Source organism: Symsagittifera roscoffensis, chromosome 9, assembly GCF_963678635.1.
Source record: "Symsagittifera roscoffensis chromosome 9, txSymRosc1.1, whole genome shotgun sequence".
NCBI lineage: Eukaryota > Metazoa > Xenacoelomorpha > Acoela > Convolutidae > Symsagittifera > Symsagittifera roscoffensis.
This window is the reverse complement of record NC_087070.1, coordinates 51968868-51985249: the sequence shown is the minus strand read 5'-3', so window position 1 is coordinate 51985249 and position 16382 is coordinate 51968868. Positions and strand designations below refer to the sequence as shown.

General features: G+C 32.5%; 1 protein-coding gene across 1 annotated transcript; it reads left to right on the top strand.

The window, feature by feature from the left end:
- The first annotated feature begins 1194 nt into the window (after positions 1-1194).
- Positions 1195-9450, top strand: LOC134854576 (uncharacterized). Its single transcript, XM_063870884.1, has 3 exons — positions 1195-1634; positions 4559-4659; positions 8848-9450. The coding sequence occupies exons 1-3, from the start codon at positions 1541-1543 to the stop codon at positions 8974-8976; spliced, it is 324 nt and encodes a 107-aa protein (XP_063726954.1). The 5' UTR covers positions 1195-1540; the 3' UTR covers positions 8977-9450.
- Positions 9451-16382: the final 6932 nt, after the last annotated feature.

Genomic DNA, 16382 nt, shown 5'->3' with positions numbered 1-16382 from the left:
AGAAAACGACAAAAACATTTAAAAAAATCGTAAATTTGCTTGTTTAAACCACTATTTATATCAAAAAGATTTAAGAACCCAGGTTGACCCCCATCTAAGAAAACCTTAAACAGTTTCAGTTTCATATGTTGAGTATATGAAAAAAAATTACCATACAGTTTCATTGTATGAAATTTGTATGACTATCATTTTTTTCAAAATTAGCATTTTTTTCTACTTAAACAAAAACTTGATACATCAAGTATCAGGACTTTGGAAGTCAACACACTCCGTTTCATGGTATTAGAATTGTTTTTAGAATAATTCATAACATATTTTGGCAAAAAACGCTAGTTAAACAATTTCATACTCTGAAAGTTGTATGATTAGCATTTTTTCAAAATAGCAGTTTCTCTTACATTACAAAAATTAGTACAGTAAATATGAGGATGTTCAAAGTTGATACAACCAAAGATAACCTAATACATATTTTCTGGACTCTTGCATCTCCTATTTGCATCTCCAGTTTTGCGACAAAAATGCGTCAAAAACTTTTCACGGAAAAACCAAAAAAAAACTTTTACCTTCATGGTGCGTTTCAGGCTAGTCAGTATGGACAAAATACTAGCCATACATTTTCATAATATGGTTAGAATGCTATTCGTCGAGTTTTTCTCAACAATTTTCAATACGTATTAAATGAATGAATCATAGAATGAAAGTTGTACGAGACGCATTTTTTTAGACTCGTTTTCTCTCTTGTTACGTTGATCTTCTTGATGCCAGATTTTTTGATTATTCTCTTCTTGACAAAAAAACCGCATTTAAATTTTTGTTCAACCTTCATCCACCCACCTCTTGGAAAATCAGATTGTCTCGAACCATAAAACTAATGATGATGTAACCGTTTTAATGTAACTATAGAAATGGTTTCTTAAGTCTACACTGATTCTAATTTTAGTTTCATTTTAAGAAAATATGTTACGCTCAAGGTGCCTAATCAATTTTCAACTCAACAAAAAACTTTTTCGCTTTACGTTTTTGAACAAACATTGTCAATTGTCATACAGTTAGAAGCATAACCATATTGACATGGAAGCGTTTGTTAAAAACTATTGACTAGGATTTAATTGGTCCATGGTAATTGCTTTTTTTGACATTAAGCTCGCTCTGATTCTATAAAGCCTCAGGCTAAATAAGTTTTTTTTTTAACTTTTTACTTGATTTTAAAGAAAACTATTAAATTATCGCACGTTTTTCACCATTTTTGAATCACTTCCTGTTAAGTGTGATGTACCGTATTTCTTTTTGTTTCATCGCGACAAAACATTGAAAGCTACTGATACTAAGCAACCAAAAAATTTTCAGCAGAAAAATACCGAAAGACTTGGAGCTAAATTTCGTGATTGAACATTTTCGGCTTTAAAGTAAAAATAAGAAGCAACACAACCATCAATACCAACTTTTTATGATTCCGATAGACACAAACGAAGCCTCACATTAAATTTATTCTCTGTTCATTTTCTTGATTTTTTAAAAGAAAATTGTAGAAGTTTCCAGAATGACCGAGCGTGAGTGGAGTTCAGACTTGTTCGATTGTTCCGACGACTTGAGGACGTGTTGTATTTCTTGGGTGCTTCCATGTTTCGTACAAGGTTAGAAAAAGTCGAATCACTTTTAGCTGTTAGTTTGTTGTCGGCCACAACCAAGCACCCATTTTAAATTCATATTCAAAGCTCTGAGCGATAATAAAAGATTGGATCAACAAAACAATTTTACCCCCACTTTTGCATCTGTTCCAAAAAATCTGCCCTTTCGGAAATTGTTATCCAAAATTATGCACTTATTGTTGAAAGAAACAGCGTTGAAAGCTGGTCAATCAATTTAGGTTGTTTTCATTTTTATTACATCCAAATATTTTCAAGTTTTCCCTTTGTAAAACAATTTAAGAGAAGATGAAGGGCTGTTGACTAGATCTGAAATATTGCATTATTTAGGTGTTTTCACCACAATTTTGAGAGGTTTCAAGAGTTCTGAAGAACAAAAGTGCTTCTAGTGAACAAAAGTGAATATTTTAAGCTTCGCTTCAACTTTTTAATGATTTTAATTTTTGATTTGTCTGACTCTCGGAACATAAATTTAGATATACGTATGCTAATTGATGTTGTAACTTTTAAAAACTTTGATGCTAACATAGAAGATTAGTTGTTTTTTGCTAAACAGCTCGAAACTGATCTCGTTAAAATTTTGAAAGTTGCATCATAATTATCTATTTGATTGGTTGAAATTTAAAGCAAAAAAAATCACTTTTTTGTAAAAAAAAAAAACAAAGCTCAATTAACAGTTTGATAATTTTGGGTCCTATAGTATATATGCAAAATAGTCCCATACAAAACAGTCCAATATAAAATAGTCGAAAAATCATGTAATGAAAGAAAAAATAGTCAAATACAAAACAGCCCGGTTTAAGGTCGCCGGTATAACAGAAAAAAAGGTATTTTGGGCCGTATAACTGAGTACTTTCTTTGTTTTTAGTAGTAAAAGGAATTCTAAAAATTTTAAATCAATTTTTTTCAGCTCAAAAATACAAAATTACATGATTTAAATTGACTCCTGTTTGAGTTTTGTGTTTCATAACCAGTCAGACTTCGGTTCTGTGGCATTAGGGCTCCAAATTTCACTTGCTCATCAAACAAACTGAAAGTTATTAAGCCAAAAATGGATAGATTATCAATTAGCGCAAAATACTGGCATGGTTTCAATTTGTCATGGTTTTGCTTCGCTCCGTTGCGCTGGCATTCGGCGAGGAACTGTGAGCGTGAATCAGAATTTACTGCTAATTGAAATAGTGATAAGTTTGATTTGCACCTCTTTTTGATTTCTGCATCAAACCAATAGTAATTACGTCATATTTTGGTGGTTCAGAAATCTCAGCAGTCGTATTTATCTCTGCTTATATTGAACAATACTGCTCGTATATCAGCCCTGAATGTTCCGACTTCTCTTTGATTTATTTCGAATAGTTTTGGGAATTTTTTTTTTGAAAAACTATGCATTTTGGACAATTTAAATGTGCAAAACTTTGAGTCTTACGAAATTAATACGATCGATTAGCTAGCCTCAGCTCACTTTTGTGCGGAATAATTCGCCACGTATAAATAATTCGCGTTACGCATTCAGGATTACGAATGAACTCTTCAAAGCGAGCATAATTTAGTCCAGAACATGGTAAATTTGGCAATTTTCAAATCCTCAGATTTTTACAAAAAATAGAAAATTATCGGAGGTGAAATATCTTTTTATATTTGAACTCAGGAGGTCAAAATATTCAATGGGGTATAAAAAATTTTGTTGAAAAATATTAATTCGATCAGTGAAAATTGACTGAATTAAAAAAAACCACACCGAGCACAAATTATCCGTTTTGTCGATAGTCGGAACAATAAACCAATCAGATCTTAAGCCACAAAACTTATCTTTCGGGTATGTAAAGGAAACCTTGCCACTTACCCCAGTAGTTAAACTACTTCTAATAAAAAAAAACCTAACGAGATTTTTCGAATGAAGATTTAACGGACCAAGGAGGATGTAAACTTAGTTCTAAATTGGAACTTTCAGCCAATCAGAAAAATTGCAGCGCTTAGAAAAATTAATTTAATTTGAGCGCTGGGTTAGAGGATCTTAACTTGGTCTATTTGGGGAGGAGGATGCTACTCGATCCATTTTCACTTTAGTTAAACGTTTATAAGCTCTCAATCCTTTATTAGGCGCACAATTTTGTGTCTGTTTGTTGCCGAAGTCCAAAGATAAATCTTTAAACATGTTCCAAAATGTAAATGGTTTCAACTTACAGAGTTTCCGTGGTTTCCGCGTACAAATACTTGTAACGTAATTTTTTTCGGCACATTTGTTGTGTCGCGTACTCCGCAACAAGCGAAAAAGCTAGTTGTTCTTTTTCCAGTCTGCTTTTCTGCTTCGAGTTTTCCAGTCTCCCTTTGCTTAAAAACCGTTCCTTATAAAAGAATTAGTTATAGATGAACAAAATAATTTCCTCAAGCAATTGAACGATTTTTTCTTCAAATTTTGGTCATTTTGGAGATTTAGAGTTGAAAATTTAAATCACGCTAGATGAAACAACTTGGAAATCCATAATCGAGCTAATGTTTGAAAAAACGTTTTCTTTCGAAGGCGTAACTTCTTTTAGAGGTGTTCTTGCTTTGAAAACATTTTCGCAAACAATATAATAATTTAATAATCTCTCGCCGTTTAAAAAACAAATTTAGACAAAAAAAAAACGTTTTTTTTTTATCCATTTTTAATTTTTTAATAAAAAAACCGTTAAAATTGTAGCAGCGGGTCAGCTTCTCATCAATTTCCTGTCATTCAGATTGAAATTAGATAAAAAACAGCTCGTTTTTTCACAATGCTGAGACACTTTTTTCAAACGTTTTTTCGGTATCGGCCACTAGCACTTCATAATGATACCGCACTTGAACTCCTACAAGTTTTTCTTGAGGTCCGGCGGAAAAAACACAATCTACACCAAGCAAAATAATTCACTGCCGTTATTTTGTTTCAGGAAAGATAGCGGAGGCAATTGGGGAATCCTTCTTTCTTCACTGTGTCTTGTACTTCGTGCCCTGTGTGAACATCTACTCCTTGCTGTCAATCAGGGCTAAGGTACTAGTCAATGTGTTACTGAAGTTTTTAAACCCAAAAATTTTGCAGCCTGAGCGGACATTTTTTGAACCGAAAGAGCAACAAAATTAATCGCATCAGCGATTTTAATACTAAATTTGCATGATAGAAAAGTTTTTAAGAAATTTGATCTCTTACGATTACTATTACGATTAATTGTTGAATAAATGTCAAAAACATGTTTATTTAAGAAAAAAAAATTATACTAGCATTGAAAAAAATTGTTTCTGTACTTTTTTATAAGAAAATAAGATTAGAACGAAGAGGAAGAAGAGCCCACTATCTACTATTGATGGCTAGATTGAAAAAAATTTGACAATTTATCGTCCCAATTAGATTCCGCTATTTTTGAATTTTTTTCAAGTGATATGTGGAATTTCTGATATGCCAAAAAGGCGGATCTCTTTTCTCAAAACAAAAGAGGTAATCTTGTTAATCTGGTGACACCGTTCTCGGGGCTTTTTCTTCGAAAATTTTTGTTAACTTTTTTTGTAAACCATGGCAAGGTAGTTTGTAAGAGAATGATGTTATTAAATGTGTCACATGCTTTCTGCAGATCAATGACAGACATTTTCAAAACAAAATTCCAATACAATTCCTCATAAATTCTGTGAAGCGATCCAAAGCATAAACACTTGGTTTTTTGGGTGGGAACCCGTACTGTTCCATTTGTAAAATTTAAATTGAAAGACATTTGTTGTTGTATAATTTTTTCTTTGAAGTGGAGCTGAGCAAGATTTTTGGCCTAGAATGGTTGAAATCAAAAACTTAACGTATTCATTTAAATTCATGAATTTTGCCAGCTTAACACTATACGGAAAGCGCCTTTATCCAAACATCGGCAATAAATTTTTAATTTTTCTTTTGCGTTCGAATTTCTTTCACATGTCTGGGTAATAAAAACACAATTTTTTCTCTCAATAATTTCTGATTCAAGAGTCTACAATCTCAGTTTTATCCCAATTTTTCATGTTTCTATCCCGCATTTTGATCTGTTATAAAATGTCTTCTTTGTTTCCGAAAAAATCAGCCGTCCATAATGATCATACATGGTGCAATGTAAAGTATAAGTGGTTACTAAAATCCTCAGAAGTGCAATTTTTTATAGAGGACTCTGATGCAAGGATTTTAACCATTTTTTTTGGAAACTGAAGCTATAAGATTTTATCAGGATCTGATTTTAACCTAGTTCTGTTCAAAAAGGATATGATTAAAAGTTATACATGTTTTCAAGAAATGAAACAGACATTTTAGCAAAAAAAAACCAATCTAGTTCATCATAAGCTCTATGAATTGAACCAAAGCATGAACCCATGACATTTTTGATTTAAAACCAAAACTGTTCTTTTTTTAAACATTTCACAAGTTATTTTGAAGGACCTTGGTTGATTCTATTTTTTTTCGAAAGTTAGAGCTGAGCAGGATACAGAGACGAGCAGGTTTTTTGATCTATAAACATTGGAACCAGAAAATTCATTATTTTTGAGAATTTCCATGACCTTCGCAAATTTAACACTATCCGGAAAGCGCCTTGATCTAGCTATCATTGAATTTTTTGAGGAGCTTTCATATTACAGGCACGAATCTAATACCATCATGAACAGAAAAACTTTATTATTTTTTTGTTATTTGTCAAATTCGAATTTTCTGCAAATTTTCTGAAAGTAAAAAATACAACTTTTTTCGCGTTTCAATAAAATTAGCAATCCATAATGATGTTTCATGGTGCAATTTAATGTATAAGTCTATTATAATCCTCAGAATAGCACTAAAATATAAAGAACTCTGCCGTACATATTGTGCGAGTTTTTTTTGGTACTGATCTTATCAGGTTCGTGTAATCAATTTTTTGAGTAGTTTCTTCTTAAGTTCCAGGATAAAAACCAATTCAAGTTGAAAACTTTTGTTTTTATAAAGATCCAGGATAAAAACCAATTCAAGTTGAACACTTTTCTTTTTATACAGTCTAAATTTTTCGAAAAAGCTTTTAAATGTAAAGAATCTGATCGAAGTTGACAGATGGTAGTTTGTAGACAATTGTTAAATTGTATGTCTTTTTGTTGTTACGAGAGAGACTGATTGGAGTTCAACTTCATAATTTGAACAAGACTGCTCGTATCAGCGCGAAGCCCTGAATGTTCCGACTGCCTTTTAAGGTCTATGGAGCATTAATAACATGAAAAATTTCAATGTAATAGAAAAAATAAAAATAAAAATTTGAAAAAATTTGAGATTTTATGTAAAACATCCCCCCACTCGTCATATTAAGTAAAAAGTGATAGATTTTGCGCCTATTAACAAATCAATTATGGCATAAAAGCATCCTTGAACCAATTTGGAACGATTTCTAAGACGGATTAAATATCGCTGACGCGTTAATAGCGCGAAATTTATCGCGCGTCAATTGTCCCAAATTGGCCAAAATGGCAGTCTTTAAACCCCCATAACTTTATGAAAAATGATCACAGGTAAAATATCTTTTCAAATTCAAGCTCAGGACAACAATAGCTTTCGAATGATATAAAAAATTCCGTCAAAAATGGTTAGTTAAAAAGTCGAAATTTGTCTGAAGAAAAAAAAACCCACCCCGAGCACAAATATTCCGTTACTTTCGTATCGAAAGTCGGAACAATTATTAAGCACGTAAGAAACAACCCAGTTTTTGGATAACAATCACTTAGTCTGTTAATTCGGATTCAACTCCGTCAAACATGTGTCAGTAAGAGAAATTACTGAGGCGTAAGCTTAAAGTCAAATATTGAGTTAGCTAATTGGTCATTATGCTATCTATGTGATTGTATTTTTAGATGGATAACAAAACTATTATCCAGAGTTTCCGCCGCAATCATTTCTTATCTTTTTAAGAACTCAGTCAATTAAAATAAAAAAGAAAAAGATTAATAGAGTTTGAGCTTGCAGCAGCAAACACCCATGCACTGTTTTTGAATTGTTCAAACTTTCCAAAAAATCCTACCATATCATCAGCATTTTTTGATTCTTTTTCATGAAACACGCTCAAAAATTTTTTACCTTCTCCTTCATCTGGCGGAACTTTTAGGAATAGAGCTCAACTTTTGAAGAACAGAGCTCAATTTCCGTTCCTCATTCAATTTTTGTGTTAATGGTTTTCTCGGACTGGAATTTGCGACAGGATTAAATTAAACAATTGGCAACTTTTCTTGAGAAACTAGTTCAATTTAAAAGACAATGTTTCAACAGCAATATCGGTAATGTTTTGAAGATAAGTTCGCCATTTTAAAGCCCGAATTTGTTTAAAAGCAGAAATTCAGTTCAATTTTGGAACAATTTTTGCTGCAGTGAAAACGCACTAACTCTGATTTCATTATTTCGATTGTTTCTTCCGAATTGAATGCGAATCTTGCAAGAATTCGGCAAAATTAATTCAAGGAATGTGTTTTCTTGCAAGGCTTGTTACAAGAAATCTTGCAAGATTTGCATTCCAAGACCTGGAATGCTATATCCTAGCAAAACAATAAGGCGTCACTAATTTGCATCAAGGGCTGATTTGGGGGGAGGGGGGCGTTCCCCCATCCCCTCAGGAATTCGACCCCTTGTCGACCCAAAGGGTCCCCTCTTTGAACTATTTTGAGAAGAAATGCGATTTTGGTCAAAACTTTACAAAAAGTGCCGAAAAATGCCCTTTTTTCAAAACTTTGCCTGCGGCGCAGAAAGTTAGGTCAAAATAGGGTCTTTTTAGTTTTTAGTGTTTTGGGAGAGCTCGGAAATTTGATTTGGTCGACCGAACCCACCCCCCCCCCCCTCCCCCTCGAGAAAAACCTAGATCCGCCCCTGATTCATGTTAACTCGTTTAAGGAAGCGAATAGATTTTGCTCATGGAGATTCCTGGCGACAGGTTGATGCCTTTTAATGAATTAATTAATGAAAGAATGAAACAAACAGCTCAAAAATAGCAAAATGCTCAATTCATATTTGAAAAACTGTTCAAAACACTTATTTAGAAGCAATTATAGCTTGAGGGTAATTGGCAACAAAAGCCATTCTGTTCTCTCAAAGCTGCCTTAATTTCACAAAAAAAAACTCGTTGTACAAGTTTGGTTCAGTTGCTGAAATCGGTAATTTGCTCTTTTTATTAACTTCTGCCTGTTGCAACTTTTTGCATCTCACTCTAGCTTGAAAAAATTGTTTTAGGTGCGTGAACATAAGAACATCAGTGGGGGTGTTTGTGGGGACTGTTGCGCATTCTGCTGCTGCTTTGTCTGTGCACTCACGCAAGAGGCACGAGAGGTCACTGCCCTCAGCCACATGGAAAGAACGTGAACAACTGTTTCTTCAGCGAAAAAAGAGCCATCAGCTGCAACATGTGTGAACAAACAAATCAGCGAACTATCAAAAGCATGCCACAACAGACGAAAAAACACATATTGGATACATATAGTAGTGGATGTTTTTTTTCATAAATTTTAGCAACTTTGAATTTTTAAAATCCGCAAATATTAATGATATATACTTTTTTAGATTATATTCTTAAAAATCCCCGGACGTAAACGATGGCACGATTCGTAACAAGCGCTTCTTCGAGATACTAATATCTATCATTTTTGTGAAATAATTCATATCAGAGAACTCAGACATAACTTGTGACATAAAAAACTTACGAAACTCGAGTTCAAAAACTGTCAGTCCTAAAGCAAAAAGTGTCTAGCACATTATTGATAGTTTTAATAGATAACAACTCGTTTTAAAAGAGGAAAACTTCAGCGTTTTTCTGCTTTTTCAGTGATAGATATAAAATGGTCAAGATTTTTATATGTTTTTTTTTAAATTTTAATTAAAAGTTATACTTGTTGGTTGATTTGATATTATATGCGCTGAAAAGTAGATCTAACAAAATTTATTACAAAACTTAAGGAAATTTTCTAACATCTATCGTAGAATCAAAAAAGTTCAGTACAAGTGTGATTATCTACACGATTTAACTTTTTTGTTTCTTACTTTTTATGAAAAATTTTATGATTAATTGTCACATAATTTGAACACAATTTTCCCCTAAAGTTTCAAGCATATAACTGTTTAGCTTTTCTTAATTTTATTTTCCTTGAAAAATATTTTTGGCAACTTTTATCCAAGGTGCTATAGATTATTGAAATAGAAAAAAATCACAAATCCTTGATCTCCTAAATGACTTAATTAAAGACGTTTCCTTCCCAATTTTTTTTTCTAATGATCAAGATACACGAGGACATTTGACTGATAATTTGTCAACTATTGCCCCTATTGCGAAAAAGGGAAAATTCGTTACAAAGTACCAAATTTGCAGAACCCTAATTTTTGTTAATTATAGCATAGGAGTGGTAGTTCGTCATTGGAGTGTAGAGTTAACAAGGTCCATTGACTGCTGTGCAAAGTAGTATATAAAAATCAGTCTAGATTGTGCGATGAGACAAACCAATCAAAATCATGAAAAATTGTAAATTTCTTTTTCTAATAAATTTTTTTCTCCTTTTTTTCAAAAATTATCGCAAATTATATGAATGGTAGAATGCAATAAAATATTGAAAACAAAAAGTTGAAACAAATTAAAATGTGAAAACAAAATTGCTAAGGTTTCACAAAAACTGAAATGGAACTTTTTTTGGGCTGAAAATTTTCAATTTAAAATTAGTTGAACACAGGCAGTTCAACTGTCGAGCAAAATGTGTCAAACTAAGCCTCATGTGGGCCACAACAAAATTCAATGAAACAAGACTGCTCGTAAACAAAGCCCTGAGTCTTCCGATTGCACCTTAATTAATGCGAATATTTTTGGGAAAAACAACTAATGAAAAACTATAAAATGTGAACAATATCAAAGATCAAGTGCGGAATATTGAGTCGTACGAAATTAATAAGACCAAGTAGATAGCCTCAATTCAATTAAGAAAGATTTTGTGGGGCGGGATAATTCACCAGAAAAAATTGTCCGACTTTAATAACGAAAATAACGGAATTTTTGGGCTCGGGGTGGTTTTTTTCTTCAGACAAATTTTCACGTTTTAACTAGCCATTTTTGACAAATGTTTTTTTATTCAATGTTTTTATTGATGTCCTGAGCGTAAATTTAAAAAAACAATTCACACATGATAATTTTTTAGCAAAATTATTGGGGTTTAAAGGCTGCCATTTTGGCCGATTCGGGACAATTAACGAGCAATAAATTTCGCGCTATTAACGCGCAGAGGGAGATTTAAAGATTTAAACAGCCCAAGAATTCGTTCCAAACTGATTGAGACAAACTATTTGTCATAGTTTCTATGTTACTAGGAGCGAAATCTCTCACTTTGTAGTTCATGTGGCGTGTGGGTGGATGATTTACAAAAAAAAAGTTTGATTTACAAAAACGTTTGAAAAAGCGCATAAATTAGTAGAGAACATGGCAAAGATCTTTTTATATTTGATTTCAGGGAGAGCACATCTTCACTCCTATCTTAGTTTTGTTGTGCTAGACAAAAAGCTCGTGTAGTTTTAAGTTTAAAAAAACATTGACCAGCCAGGCATAGTGATCGTCTTTTGATTGAAAAATGAGTAAGAAATTATTTATTTCTGACATGAAACTGGGTCCATATTTTGCGAAATAAAGTATATCAAATCAAAAAATAAAATAAGTTCAAGTGATTGAATTCTTTACATTTTGTTTAAATTTTAAGCAATTAGTTTTTGATCTGATCTCTTTTTGTCTATTGGAATTTGAAAAAAAAAGCGTTTAGTTTGTTCAATTTTTTTTTCAAACAATTTTTTATGACTGCGTTTCATCCAAGCTAAACCAAAGGTGGAAAATCTGAGCGGGAGCAGGTGGCTTTTAACTGTATTTAACATCCATTACAGGTCCGAATGTTTTTTGAAATGTTAGAGCGATCATACAATATGACCAATCAAAGCGTGTCTAAAAGCGTAGAAAACTCGTACTACTGACTAATCTGCGCTAAACTGAAACAAGACTGCTCGTATCAGGGCGAAGCCCTGAAAGTTCCGACTGCCTATTAACGTTTATGGAGCAGTAATAAGATAAAAAACATTTAAAAAGAAATAAATGGAATAAAATAAAATGAAAAATGTTTTTTCTAAAATTTGAAAACTTTTCTAAAAAATTCATCCCCCCACACGCCATATAAAGTACAAAACAATAGATTTCGCTCCTTGTAACAAATCAATTATGGCTAATAAGCTTCTTTCAACCAATTTGGAACGATTTCTAAGACGGATTAAATCTCCGCTTACGCGTTAATAGCGCGAAATATACCGCGCGTTAATTGTCCCAAATTGGTCAAAATGGCCAAAATGGCAATCTTTAAACCCTCATAACTTAACGAAAAATGATCACAGGTGAAATATCTTCTCAAATTTAAACTCAACACAACAATGGCTTTCGAATGATATAAAAAATTTCGTCAAAAATGGCTAGTTAAGAAGTCGAACTTTGCCTGAAGACAAAAAAAACCCACCCCGAGCACAAATATTCCGTTACTTTCGTATCGAAAGTCGGAACAACAACAACAGGGAAAGTTTATGCTTTTGCTTTTAGAAAAGGGAACAAATTGTCAAGCTTAGTGTGGAACAGATACTATTTTTGTAAGGAAAAAAGAGGAATTAACAATCATTTCAAATGACGCGCTGAGAGATTGCGATGAAATGGTTGAGATGAGAGATTGTCGCAATCATTTCAAGAGTTTCAGCAAGCAGTTGAAGAAGAGTCCGAATAAGTGGCAGTTAATAATAGGAAAATAAACCAAGTGGTGTGGTATGGTATGATATCGTGATTTGAAGGTCATGTTTTTAAAATGAACAAAAACGTGAGATCGGACTTCTCTTCTCTAAAGTGAGAATGCATCCTTACGAGAATGTTTACTCCTCCTTTACCATAAGTTGACCAAACATAAAATCTTACACTAGTCTGAAAGTTCAGTTTACCATTTCTGATAATATCCTTAATGAGAGTAATAGCGGTATTTAACTGTCGTACCTCGCGAACTACCAATAACTTTGTTGCTCTTCCTTCAAAGTTTCTACGTCAAGTTTCTCGCTCATTTGTTGGGGTTGAATAATTTTTTGACTCAATTTAAATCTCTATTTAATTGAGCTATAGAAGCTAATATGCATTTCTTTTACCTCAGCAAGATTTCGCTTTCCTGAATCTAACCCTTTCTTACAGTCACATGCAACTTATAACAAGACTGCTCGTATCAGGGCGAAGCCCTGAATGTTCCGACTGCCTTTTAAGGTTTATGGAGTGGTAATAACATAGAAAAATTAAATGAAATAAAATAAAATGAAGTTTTTTTTCTAAAATTTGAATTTTTTTAAATGAAAATCATCCCCCCACACGCCATATAAAATACAAAAAGATAGATTTCTTTTCTTGTAACAAACCAATTATGGCAAATAAGCTTCGTTCAACCAATTCGAAACGATTTATAAGCCGGATTAAGTCTCCGCTTACGCGTTAATATCGCGAATTATATCGCGCCTTAATTGTCCCAAATTGGTCAAAATGGCTAAAATGGCAATCTTTAAACCCTCATAACTTTACGAAAAATGATCACAGGTAAAATTGTTTTTCAAATTTAGGCCCAAGACAACAATGCTTTTGAATGATAAAGAAAAATTCCGTCAAAAATGGCTAGTTAAGAAGTCGAAATTTGCCTGAAGACAAAAAAAACCCACCCCGAGCACAAATATTCCGTTACTTTCGTATCGAAAGTCGGAACAAAAACCCACCCCGAGCACAAATATTCCGTTACTTTCGTATCGAAAGTCTGAACAAATAGGTCGTTAGAGCAGAACTAACAATTAATTTTGAAACAAAGGGAGGTGAAAATGGTCCTTGATCAAAAGGAGCATACAAAAGGTTTTAAAGATAAGAGTGTCAGTTTTAGTTACAAATAAAAAGTTCTGCTGAATACCGAGCTCAAAACCATTTTGCGTCCCACAAAAAATGGTTTATCCAGACTTTATATAATAAACTGCATCCATCCAAAAAACACTCTGTATTTTAGGCGGAAAAAGGCGGAGTACTCGGGAACTTTATTTATCAAAAAAAAAAAAAACAATTTTGAAATTGGATTTCGTGGAGTTTCAGTATAATTTCATCCAAAATGTTGTTTCTATTGTGTTTTTCCGTGTTCTTTCATCCTCGGATAAAGCATGCGCAGCCATACAGAAGACTGAAATAAGACAAAAGGGCCACGCACTGTTGTTTTTCTCAGAAAAACGTTTCCCGCGCTCAGCGGCATACATCTGTTTCTTAGAAAAAGAGTGCCAAAACGCTTTGAACATCTTCATAGAAAACGGCGGGAAACAATTGAAATAGGCGGAAAAGGCGGAAAAACGCGCCGCCTAAGTTTGATGTTCCTAATGATTATACATCAAACATCAGTTTCTGACATTTGAAGCTCAAATTCAGAATTAGACAGTTATAAACAATCAAAGTATAGCAACTAATTGGCTTTGTTCATCTATTTAACTAGTTCCCCAGTTTCAGGAAAAGTCTCAGCTTTGTCTAGTTTTTAACAATAGATCTAACAGTCATTAATGATATTTTTTAAAGTCATGATAAATTTTTTTAAGTTTGCATTTTTGAGGGTTCATTTGACATAATATGTGGTGATAAAAGGTTTCTAACAAACAAGCAAGGCACGACAGAATCTTAGAAAAATTTTCAAATCTCTCGGTAAACAACAAAAGAGTGCAGCATAAATTTGATCATCGACACATTTCATGCTGTTTCTCGCTTATCAAGAAAATTTGTTTTGGTTGATGCTTAGTTTTCAAATATTTTCCCCTCAATTTTTAAATTAAAATTATTCTCCTTGATATCTGATAATGGCGAATTTCATCTAAGATGCTTTAGTTTTTTGAACTAGCAACTAAACATTTCAATGTGATGCAAGTCAAAAACTTACTTTTTTCAACTCCCTAGCTTAAGATTTTTTTCAGATTTATCTGAAATGTTCAATCGACAATTTTTTCAATCAAGGTTTTTTCAATATAACTGGTTGCTGTACAAGTGGCACTCTACGTTCTACCCCGAGGTAAAAGACCAAATAAAAAAACTTGAACTTGAAAACTGGAAAGCTGAAACTAATTTTGCAAACATATAAATTTGATTTTTTCCAAAATTTTCTGCAATATTTTTGATTAGTAGAAGGTAATGAGACTTAGCGCAAAACCATAACTAAAATTCGATTATTCGAAAGCTTTTCTGAAGCATATGCTTTTTATGTGAAGTTGAAACATATAATTGTTCCGACTTTCGATACGAAAGTAACGGAATATTTGTGGTCGGGTGGTTTTTTTTCTTCAGACAAATTTCGACTTTTTAACTAGCCATTTTTGACGGAATTTTTCTTTATCATTCAAAAGCATTGTTGTCTTGGGCCTAAATTTGAAAAACAATTTTACCTGTGATCATTTTTCGTAAAGTTATGAGGGTTTAAAGATTGCCATTTTAGCCATTTTGACCAATTTGGGACAATTAAGGCGCGATATAATTCGCGATATTAACGCGTAAGCGGAGACTTAATCCGGCTTATAAATCGTTTCGAATTGGTTGAACGAAGCTTATTTGCCATAATTGGTTTGTTACAATGAACGAAATTTATCTTTTGTACTTTATATGGCGTGTGGGAGGATGATTTTCATTAAAAAAATTCAAATTTAGAAGAAAAAAAATTTCATTTTATTTTATTTCATGTAATTTTTTATGTTATTACTGCTGCTCCATAAACCTTAAAAGACAGTCGGATCATTCAGGGCTTCGCCCTGATACGAGCAGTCTTGTTTTATTTTAAAATCAACACTCTAAACACGTAGATAAATTTTACTCTTATCATTTTTCATTTTCTATGATATTCATTACTGAACAAATAACTGCCCTTTTTGCGTGAAAAAGTAATTTTTTTAATTTTTTTTTCAAAAAGATTTCAAAAAATGAAATTTTTACGTTTTCATCACAGATCTAATTAAATTAATATCTTTAAATTTGTTGAAAAACTTGATAAATCAGTTTTAAATATATGAAAAAATTGGTGCTGTAGTTTGGATGCAGCGCTGTGTACAGTGCCGATTCAAATTATCGGGACAAATTGAACAAAAATGACACTCATCTAGCAAATTATTATGTCAAAAGTTGTTAAGAGAGAGATGATACGATTTAGTTCAGAATCGGAAAAATAAAGATATATTCAAAATTGGTCTCTTATGGGGCAAAACTAGATTGATTGAGAGCACTTTTTCGAAAAAAAAAACTACATTAAAACCTATTTCTGTTTGATATCACCTTAATATCTAAATAATTTTAAGTTATTTGCACGCTGTTTTCTGAAGGATAGCCAACAGATAATTGAAAAAAAGACAAAAATACAAGGAAATAGAAAAAACGCCAACGTGTTTTTGAAAAAAACTTCAATTTCCAAATTTTAAGAGAAAAAAGGTGTGGCCTTAAAACTATTGAAAATAAATTTGTGATTGACAGTTTTCAGATATAATTAAGCTAATTTGCGAAAACTTGTTGAAAATTCACTTTCGAAACTAGAAGTCAATCAGGTTTTTCATGATTTTTTTTTTGCTGCTTGCCTTCTTCTCAAAAAAAAACGCCAGATGAAACTACAAAGAGATCAAATGTCAAACCGCGAAAAATTAAATTTGAGTGTATGCAAATTTCAAGATTTGTTACTGAAAAAAAAATCACC

Bases quoted from the DNA above. Each gene is read 5' to 3' on its own strand.
- LOC134854576 (XM_063870884.1), top strand. From the start codon at position 1,541: ATGACCGAGCGTGAGTGGAGTTCAGACTTGTTCGATTGTTCCGACGAC. The intron at 1,635-4,558 runs GTTAGAAAAAGT...ATTTTGTTTCAG, and splicing joins GCTTCCATGTTTCGTACAAG to GAAAGATAGCGGAGGCAATT. The intron at 4,660-8,847 runs GTACTAGTCAAT...AAATTGTTTTAG, and splicing joins TGCTGTCAATCAGGGCTAAG to GTGCGTGAACATAAGAACAT.